Source organism: Anser cygnoides, chromosome 3, assembly GCF_040182565.1.
Source record: "Anser cygnoides isolate HZ-2024a breed goose chromosome 3, Taihu_goose_T2T_genome, whole genome shotgun sequence".
Lineage (NCBI taxonomy): Eukaryota > Metazoa > Chordata > Aves > Anseriformes > Anatidae > Anser > Anser cygnoides.
Genome location: NC_089875.1, coordinates 37,639,004 through 37,649,886, shown reverse-complemented (window position 1 = coordinate 37,649,886; position 10,883 = coordinate 37,639,004). Strand labels below are relative to the sequence as shown.

At 36.4% G+C, this 10,883-nt stretch overlaps 1 protein-coding gene across 3 annotated transcripts in view; it reads right to left on the bottom strand.

Moving 5' to 3' along the window:
* Window positions 1-26: 26 nt before the first annotated feature.
* Window positions 27-10,883, bottom strand: part of AHCTF1 (AT-hook containing transcription factor 1) — a 47,914-nt gene continuing 37,057 nt past the window's right edge. For all 3 annotated transcript variants that reach the window (XM_048052102.2, XM_066995521.1, XM_013202123.3), the window contains exons 29-36: window positions 10,405-10,831; window positions 8,531-8,633; window positions 7,534-7,640; window positions 6,737-6,912; window positions 3,508-5,347; window positions 2,583-2,716; window positions 2,009-2,115; window positions 27-1,389 (exon numbers count right to left, since the gene is read on the bottom strand). In XM_048052102.2, coding sequence (XP_047908059.2) covers window positions 1,197-1,389; window positions 2,009-2,115; window positions 2,583-2,716; window positions 3,508-5,347; window positions 6,737-6,912; window positions 7,534-7,640; window positions 8,531-8,633; window positions 10,405-10,831 — 3,087 coding nt within the window. In that variant the 3' untranslated portion in view covers window positions 27-1,196. The remainder of the gene's footprint in view (window positions 1,390-2,008; window positions 2,116-2,582; window positions 2,717-3,507; window positions 5,348-6,736; window positions 6,913-7,533; window positions 7,641-8,530; window positions 8,634-10,404; window positions 10,832-10,883) is intronic.

Sequence of the window (10,883 nt, the reverse complement as noted above, 5' to 3'; positions counted from 1 at the left end):
TAAATTATTTCTTAAAGTAACTGTAGTAGTTTTTACTAATCAAAAAGTTTAATGTCAGGTTCCACCATTTGGTAGTCTTCAAAGTTGCATCCATATATAAATTAACATACATAAAAATAATCCATTGTCTAAAAGACCGCACATCAAAATAGTACTTCCATGTTTGCTTTTAAAAGAATAGTCTTTCATCTATTCTTACAAATTGAAATTTTATAGGGACATTTACTCCATAGGCCAAGATTATTAATGAGATAATTATTCAAAAATATGGTTTGTAACTACGATTTCTGTACATTTTGGTACCTTCAGACTTTTAAGTTAGCTTTACCATCAAACTTTCAGTGCTGTGATATGCAGACTTCAAATATTGCAAAATGTTTACAGAGAGTAATTATTTCAATTATATTGTATTCGTATCAATCTTATGAAAATACTTTGAAATTTGAGCCAAAATTATGTGGGCAATATCCCTCTAAATTTGATATGCTATTGCAAGCATCATATTAGTTTTTTGCTGACAACAAATTGTAAAAAATAATGAAACATATGAGATGTGATCTAGTTTTATAAACTGAAGAGCAGCTTTCCCCAAGTTTAAGACAAATACAAAAAAAAAAATATTGCACAGCTTAAAATACAATTGTTTACATTCTGACTTCAATACAGTACAACTTAACCGTGAATGTAATTACCAATTTGTATTCATGAGCCCAATTATTTCTGCCAGAAGGTCAAACGTCATCTATAAAATTTAAACTAGTACATTTTAAATGTTTGTCATAGTAGTTCTAAGCAACTTTTAAAAACTTTTGGCCTCATTTTTCAGTATCAACAACTCTTGCAAACCAACATTAAAATTTGAGAGATACAGGCCATTCAACCCACTATTCCCTTAAAAAGCTATCAGACAGTAAGCATATTGTGAAGTATACATTTTTATTTAACATTCCTAAAATAAGCTGTATTTACATATTATATAAATGTATGAAGTCTTAATATAAAATAGAAAACTGCATTGACTGAGGAAATCACACTCCATATGGAGTTACTTACTGAGGACCATTTGTTTATGAAATTTTACAATAATTTATATAAATTATCTCTTCCAAATTAGATGATTATTTTTTATTTTTACTAATCCACACAATTTTGATGACTTTACAAACAGTGGTGTACATTACAAACTTAAAAAACAGTTACAGCATCTTCCGGCGCACAACTGGCTTTGGAAAATTAGACAGTCTTTTTTTGTTCTTTCGTAGATTCTTCTCTGTCGCATCCGTGGTTTCTTTCTGCTTGCTTTTCTTTCCATCCATTGGACTTGTAAAAGGAGAAATTAACTGTATTTCTACTGGTGGAGGTGACCAAGAACCTTCCTTTCTTGCGGTTCTGTGAAAGCAGGAAGTGTCAAATTGATTATCAACAATAGTCAGTAGAGGGGAAAGAAAGTGGAATTACAAAATCAATGCCAACAAATTAATTTATGGGCTTCTTTCTAGACAGAATCAAGGCAGAGAACGTACATAAATAAACTTCTTTTTGCTTTCATTTCTTACCAGAATGCACTCCCAGTCATTATTCAGATGAGATTTTAAGGCCCCTGTAAGCGCTAAGAGGCAAATGTCCTCAAATTAACCATTTTCCAGAAAGAACCAGAAAACAGGTCCAGAAACAAGACCTTCTCTTTACTCATTGTCTGGCCCCCTCCTGCCTTGCATAAGGAACCAAAGACCTTAAGGCTGTGGTTTCTTAAGATGGAATAAGATGATATAAGAGCACATCACTATTGAGTAAACACAGGAGTAACCCTTTCACCATTTTCTATCCCCTTCTTCTGCTAGCAATAGAAAACTAAATCACTACATGGGGAAAAATGTGTCTAGCAGACCAGCGAGCTGGACTGCTCTGCCAGAACTACATAGCCAAGTGGGATATTTCAAGTCAGGTGGCTATTAACTGAACGGATACCACAAGAAATGAATGTAAGTATTCAAAAAGAATTTCATACTTGCTTGTTTTGTTCGCTTTTGATTTTGCAGTTCTACCCCTCTTCAATTTTTGTTTTCCCACAGACTCTACGGATTTGGTATCCTCCTCTTCTTTAGTTGGAAGCTCCTATGTTATGGCAAAAAAATGTTAGTCACCTGCACGCATTCTTCCACTTCTACAAAATACAAATAAACGTTTCTTTCAAGAAGTCATCATGATAAAACTATGATTTCCATAGGCACGTCTGAAAAAAAAAAAAATCAACCTTCCATCTCAAGTTACTGTATCATCCTAAAAGTTCAAATTTGGAAATTAACAAATAACACACCAGCTAAGTTTAAAGGTAAAGAAAGACACTTGGCCTTTTGTTAAAGGCAAGGCAACACTTACTAGTTCTTAACTTACATATATTCAAAACTGATTTTTGTAGCTAAATTTCTTAAAGCAACAAACTTCTTTAGCTAGCTGATTGATTTAAAAGTCTCTTTCTAGATATACTTCCAAGGAAGAAGACAAGGCATTGAGAAGTATGATTTCAAGAAGAGATACAAAGTAGAAGTCAAAAATATGAGACAACTACAGTTTTTACTTACTGGTTCTTTCACAATTCGGGAAATACTAGAGACATTTTTTCTCCTTGACCTCAAAAGAGGGGGTGAAAAGACAAATTGAGAAGACAAGTCCGGGTCTAAATCCTTAAGCTGCACAGGATGGTCTGCTTTTCCAGCTAAAATGATAATGAATTTTTAACATGAACGTACATTATAAAGGACAGTGATGTTAAATTAGAGCTGAAAATAAAGAGTACAATAGCTTCCTAAAATAAAGGGTCCAATCAAATTTATAAACACTCAGTGTGGAGGTACTTCTCCTTCATAACTGCCTCTTAGGATCCATCATTTTATAGTGAATTGTGAAACAATAAACCAGAGCAGTGATTTTACTTGTACCTACACAGGCAAAGATGTTTTGCTCAAGAGGCATCAAGTGTCCTCACACATTTCCAAAAAAAATTTAATCGTGTTGTCTAATACGAAGAACTCTGCATGCAGTAACTTCACCAGCAAAACATATGCCAACAAGAAACAATCACATAACTAAACAGCTGTCTAGTGTGTTGCAAGATGCAGCTCATTTTACTTTAAAAACTGAACAAAATTCGGATGTCTCCTTTATTTCTCCAATGTGGGAGAACGGATAGCAATTGTCTGAAAAGACGTCCCCCTAGACTTCTAAATTGATAGAAATTAAGGTCATGACAAAGAAAAAATCAGGTAAAATTTTATTTCAGTCTACTTGGAACGTGTCAGCCTCGTCATTTGCTTCCCCCACAACTGGCCAGCCAAGCATGTGGAGTTCAGACAAAAAGATGAATTTCCTCTTCCCAAATTTTTACTTATGTACAGTTAAATTATTTACAATACTAAAAGCCATATTTTTGGTCATAAAACAGCCTGTTTTATGTCATTTCCAAGATAGCAATATAACCTGTTTTGCATATGAACATGCTGCACCTACCTTTAACTTTCTTTGCCAGCTTTGTGAGAGGAGGAGAGAAAAGGAAGGATTCATTTTCCTCAACAGACAGTTTCTGATGCATGCCAGTTTTACGGGATCTTGTAATACGATCTGTTAAAGTTCTTGATGTTTCATCATATCCTGATGTGTTTATGTCTGTGAGCAGCAAAGGACTGCCATCGGGTCCTTGGGGGAAGGCTTGTTGTTCCCCTGTGCTCTCCTCCAATATGGATGGCAATTGCCTCTTTCTGCCCCGACCCCCTGTCCTTACTGCAGTCCTGGGTGTGGTTGATTGTTCATTTGGCTGCTCAGGTGTTCTCTCAAAAGCATCTGTTTTTTCTGGTTTAGCATGTGTAACTCTTCTTATTCTTCTCCTAGGAGTATCAACGATTTCCACTTTCTCACCTGAAGGTATGTCTTCCTGAGTAGAGGCAGATTCAATGTCTGCTGAGAGATTCCGTGCCTGCTTCCTAACACTTCTTCTAGGAGTCAGAGGAAGTTTGAGTTCTGTTTGAGGAAGTGATGATTTAGACAGATCGAGGTCAGAATTTTCTGAAAGATCTGATGAACTCGGTTTTCTTCTTCTGCCTCTTTTAGTTGGCACAGGTAAAAGAAGTTGGTCACTAGGCTGCACCTCCTGCTCCATGACAGTATTTTCAGTAGGCTGTGAATTACTGCTTTTTAATTTTCTTATACTTCTACTGGGACTGACTGCCATTTTTATCCTATGATCGGTGCCAGTCTGACCAGTTTCTTGATCTCCTGCTGAACTTTTTCCTCCTCTAGTCCTTCTAGAAGTAGTAGAAATAATGCTACCTTCAGCAAGAGAAGTTTCCTCTTTAGCCTCTTCCAAGAGTTCAGATGCAGCTTCCTTTGCTCTCCTTAATCCTCTTCGTGGAGTAGTGGCTATGGACTGTGTACTGCTGGACAATGTTTGTCCATCAGATTGGCTGCTCTCTACTTTTTCTAAATTAGTCTGTTTGGGCTTCCTACCTCTCCTCGGGGTAACAGGGGTTAGAGGTATTTGCTCATCTTGAGTATTTTCTACTGTTAAAAGACTAGGAGTTTCAGGTGCTCCTTTTGTTCGCCTGGTACTTCTCCTAGGAGACAGTCCAAAGAGAACTGGTTTGTCTGTTTTCAGTAGCTGTTGATCATCTGATGATGGAATAACTAGACTTCTATTCAGTTGTCGCCTTGGGCGTGTTCTTGGAGTGACAACATACTCTACTTGACGTATGTTGGTTTCATCTTCCACTCCTTCTGGCACAGTTGTTAAGGAAGATTTTGACCTTTGCAATCTAGTTACCTTTTTACCTATGCTTTCATGAATAGATTGTTCTACAACTTCGGATGTAAATTCTTTACTTCTGGTGTCTTTGATTACATCCAGTAAGTTCTCAGCAATAGCTACCTTAATGGGTTCAGGCACATATGGGAGTGACTCGGCAATATTTTGAGATTCCTGGTCACTAGTTACAGTAGACACTGAGTTTGTAACATGTTCTTCATTTTCAGTATTTCCAAAGCTGTTTACAGGTTTTTCATCTGTTGTGTAAACAACTGGTTTAGAAGCATCTACCAATTCAGGTTCTCCCATCTCTCCTTCACCTTCTTCTCCTTCCAACACTAAAGTAAAATTACTCTGAGATATAAAAAGCTCTCCATCTCCTTCAGCTGCATCACATTCATCATCCTTATTATCAGGAAAATCACATGTGAACTGCTGCTCTATAGTGTCATAGCTGTATTGAAGATTGCCTGATGGATGTAGTTCACTACATGGAGATGTTTCAGGTGGTTCTTCTGAGGCTTGTGCCTTAACTGCATCATCTTCAAGAACCTAAAGTTAAAAAATATATGTTAATGCATTAATGATTACCAGACTAGCTTCAAACTGAGATAGATGAAACTAAGGACAGTAAAAATGCTGCTTTTCCTTTTAGCTCACCGCTGAATGTAAAGTTAAAAACAGATAATGTACTCTCTACTACAGATGAGGTTCATACATTTGAGGAACAGAGAACAGAATATTCAGCGTATGCAGTGACATGCTCCATTTCTGGTATTTTGGTTTATAACTAAAGATTTGCCACCACCCATGAACAAGGGGAGCAGTTTTACAATACAAGCTGTACACCCAACTGGCAGTAACCATCACACTATAGTACTTTTTGGGCTGACTACAGATCCACAGTGACTGACTGCATCCAACACAGTAAGATACAATTACACCCCCAAAGTTTAAAATTTGTCATGACATTTGTGCCTGTGACAATTCAACCCTTAGTCAAACTGGATAGGTATCACAACAGGCAAACTCAATACTGCACTTTAAGGAATCACTTGGATCCTGTGAAATAACACATGTGATGTAAATTAACTCTCTCTTATTTTTTGTAGTTCCCTGTACTGGATGGTTATTCTTTCCTTCTAGATCCACGTGAGATACTGGATCTTTTATGTTGAGCACAAAACATAAGAGAATATCCTAAAGGAAATTGACAGTGTATTCCGTATGGCACTTAGAAGACATACACATGTATCCAAATAACAAATCAGCCCCAGTAAGGTGAGGAAAACAGGAAAAATCAGGGACAAATATAGAAACCCTAGTTCTAGTTTTCAGTCCACGTCAGCAACCTTTTAAAATTTATATTTAACAACATTTTAAGATGTTAAAAAAATGTGCTTTAACAGAAAACATCTTTGAAGTAGCTGTAAATATCTTGAAAATGAAATTAAAACAAAATTCACAGTAATGAACTATGTTAGCAAGAAAAAAATACTAAAGGATATAAGCACCTAAATCATTCTGAAAATGAGTTAGGTTACCCTAACCTAATAATTTTGTCGTTTGGTAAATGTTATGCCGTATTGAAAAACTGCCCTCCCCAGCTTCCCCAACTTTTCATATTTTCTTTAAAAAAAAAATATTAGAAGTCAACTAAAAACATTTAAGTTGTAGTAAATCAAATGAATGCATGGTTTAGGGGCATTTTTTATTTTTAATTGCTGCAGATCTCAATGACCCAAATCTTGACAGGTTCTCTTCTGTGTTATAAATACAGAAAATACAAGAGAAAAAAAGGTGTCCACCCTTACATAGTGAGGTTAACTTGTGTTAACAAGCTCAAGAAGCTGAGATGTTCTTGTGTACCTTCTAACTGTAAGACAAGACCGTCCTGAAATTTGCTGTGTTTTGTAGAAAATGGGAGAGTAATTCACTTACATGAATTTCTTCAGTTTTAGGAAGATTATTAGAAACATGCATTTCTTCCTGCACAAAGGGAAGATCTTCAGCTTCGTCTAGGTTACGTTCTTCAGGGAAGTCCACATGCTTTCCTTCAGGGTGATTTTCTGAATGGGTACTGACCACATCCTCACTGTCAAGGATACTTATCACAGCTGAAAGAGATTTACATCATTTAAACTTAACCATTGAATAAATGGCACAGGTTTAAGCAACAGGAAGTAACAAAGGGAGCAGGAACAAACAATACAGTTCACCATCCTACCATGTGTATTGGGCTTTCTCCAAAAACTAGCAGGTAGTCTCACAATAAAAAAAAAAAGTTAAAAAAAGTAGGAAGGGAAAGTCTGCTGCCAAGTCCATATAGAAAAAGGACAACAGAAGAAAGGTTGGCTGAAAAGGCACTTTGACAGCTAGCTATTCTTCATGGCCTTAATATTGAGGATGCATCATTGTTTAAAAATAGTAATTTGAGTAGCAGATCCCATAGCACACAAAATAAAAAATGGGGTACAACATTAAAAGAAATATGAAGCTTTCCTTCTAATATTTTAAATTTTACCAATTTTCTGAAGATCAAGAACAGGAACATTCACCACACATTCTCTACATGGACTTCCTTTGAGGAATGTATTGTCTCTATGGGTTAACAAAAATTAGCAGTAATATCCTAATAATATTTCAATTAGAGACACATAGTGGTATGACAAAATGCTCATTTAACTTCAGGAGTTTAGCCACCTTAACGCACAAAATCTCCAACATACTATACATACATTCGTTGTCTGCCTCCGGGGATTCAGAAAGCTGTGGATTTACTACAGGCAGTACATCTCTTTCTTCTGATGAAGAGGACATTTTAGGCTCTTGGTGGTTTGTTTCACTTCATAGACAGAGAAAAAAAAAAAAGAGAAATTCACTGTAAAGCTTCAAAAGAGACCTTTAAGAGGTTTACAAAAACATTCCCTCACTGTAAAATCTTCAAGTTTAAAAACTGAATAAATTGAGTAAAACTAAAAATTCCTTACCCAACTTATCTACACCCAGTTTGTGACTCATTTTAGGCAACGAATGATATACTTAACATTCTTCCCAGCTACATAACACTAGTTCCATAAGAATAAAGTTGTACTAAATAATGACATATAACTTGCCTTCTGCAGAAAGAATGCAACTGCTATATTGGAAGCTTAGAACAACCTGAACAAGTTTGTACCAGTATAAGTTACCACATGACATTAAGGGCTCTTTCATTACTAACATTCCTGTTTCATATCTGTAAAAAAACAGTTGCAGGTGAGAAAACTGCTTCCTTTTCTATAAAGAAGTAGATGCTAATTAAGCTCTCCTTCTTTGTACTCTGAAGTGTACAAAATACTGCCAGAAAGAATTCAAACCTCAAAATAAACCTGCTAAAGCTACAGGAATCTTAGGTGTAATTTTTTAGCTACACAGTTTTCAGACAAAAGCAGGACAACATGTTCACACTATCTATTTAAACCCTCAAAGTGTAAAAAGATCTATGTGGCCCATTGAACGAAGTCTTTACCACAATACTTTGGGGTCTGCAACCATTTGAGAAGAAAGGATGACAGCTAGTCAATTTGAGTTATATTCATGCCAAACTATTTATATTCATAGAAAGAAAGAAATAGGAAAACCATTATGCATAAGAACATAGGGAATAGCCAATACCAACATCATAGTTTTAAAGCACAGGAAGGTCAGCAGTTACATACTGCACAAACCCAAAGATGCATTTTATAAACTTACCCTTCATTTGCAGTCCAAGAAGCAGCAGCCTCAGCAGCTTTAAACACAAATTTACCATCCTTGGGAAAGGTAGGACATTCAGTAGTTGATTCTTCCAAAAATCCTAGAAAAACAAACAGATGGATGACTTTCCTATTTCACTTAATTACTTTTAAAATGTTTGTATGAATTAAAGGGAGCCTTTTATGCATTTTACCCAGGATAGTGATGTAACAAAATCATTATTTTGGTCTACCAGGTCTTCAGATACACAGGCCTGAATTTGTTACAGTAAAACAGGAATAGTCTGCTGCATAATCTCAGTCAAGAAAACAAAAAGGCAAATGGGTATTTTGATTACAAACTGAACTTGATACATTACTGGCCAAATGACATACACACTTGAGAAAACATCTTTTGTTCTTAGAATTAGGAAGTCAATTTTCTTATTTCTCTTTGGATATTCACCTCATTTCAGCAACGCTTGCTCATTTCTTGACTCTACTTCCTCTCTTTTACAAGAATGCATCTAAGGCAATTTCTTGAGTTTTTCTTCTAATAAATGACTGGTGTTGTTTAAACCCAAATGCTTGCTCATGTTTTTACCTTGACAGGCTCAATTTCAGACATCCTCCTTTTCTTATTTCTATTGCCTGCTTCCTCCAGATCCAGCAATCACCTTTGCAGACTGTATGCGAGACTGGGATAATTCTGCCAGCTCTGGCCAAAAGAGAGCTATGCAAACTGCCCTCTAATGCTTCCAGAGGACTGAAATTGTACAGAACTGTTTCTACCACAGTCCAGCAATTATAAAGTCTCTTTACAGGGTTATTCTTTAATGATTAGTATCTTATTAATATTTTTAATGAAAAGCACCTATGGTTTCTTGTCCATATACAAGACAAAATACGAGAGGACATTTTGACCTGTCTTACTAGAAATACTCAGAAGAATCCCTTCTACCTATGTACACAGAGTCCTTTTATTCACAAAGAAAAGGAACTCAGGAACTCTGATAGCAGCAATCTCTCTCCAGGATCATGTCAAATTTAGAACTCAATCGGGCTACATACCATGCACCGATACTTGAGTATACGCACTCACTGCTATGAGCCGTTTCAAGAGCTCAGACACAATAGTCTGACACTCAAACAGCAACCTTTTCAGAGTTGAATGGACTGAGCCCTGATTGTCAAATATTGGCTTTAGCTGTGTTTGCACATCATCTTCCTGTTCCCACAAAACTGAAAAATGCTACCACTCTCAGCTCTTCATCCCTGCTTGCCAGCTCGTGTGTTACACTCCTCACCTACCAGCAGGCCTGCCTTATATAAACGCATCCTAAGCAACTTGGACTGGCTTGAAGGAGTTGAACTACAGAAGACCAACTGAAACAGGTCTGGAAAAGGCTATATAAGCTGTTGTGCCAGTAAAATGAGTAAGCACAACTGTAATGAAAAGCAGACACAAGCATATTCATTTCCAAAAGGAAACTGAGGACTAATGAGGTGGTAAATATCTAGTCAACGAACATTTTACACTAGGCTTTCTGTAAAACAAAAACAAAAAACCCTAAGAAATACCTCTACAACACAGCCAGAAGCCTAAATTTTCAACTTATATCCCTCTAAAAACTCCCACAAATCACTACTGCCTCTCAGCTGCAACTGCACAGAAGAAATGCTAGTCAAATCAATAATGCATTCTTAAAGTCCAGGATATCTGGAAAATGACTCAAAATAAAGTGGTAACTTTAAAAGCCTAGGACAAGCAAGTACCTAGGACACTTGTGAACCCTCATCAGTACCAACTCTTGCACTCATCAGTAATTTAACCTTTTGAAGACATTTGAAAAATTAATTCAAAAACTTAAGTTAGCATACGATGGAACACACCAGTTTCTTTTCTTAGTTCTGATGAATCTGTTTTTTCTATATGGAAAGGTTTATCTTCAACCATTCCATGGTCCTCTCTCTCTGGTTCTTGAAAATCAGCAGTTTCTTCAGTGAAAGAATTAGCTGGTTTAGCAGCTATAAAAATGACATCATCTTCAAAATCGCCAGGTGATTTTGCATCATGATATTCCAACGTAGTTTGGTCTGACCTGGCAGAGACATTACTATTTTCTTTACTGACATCCATTTTCTCCAAACCATCTCCAGGTGTGCTTTCTAAAGACTCTTCCATTTCAGCATGACCATCCTCAGGATTCCTCAGAGTAAACAGAGTTGTTTTATCTCTACATTCAGACCAAGCATCCTCCACCAATCCACGATGATTCTCAGATGAAGCTCCAGACTGTGCTTTATCATCTTCTGTTACCTTAAATAAAAAAAGTACCAGTGTCTGGTTAAGTTTTACAACTGTCACCTTA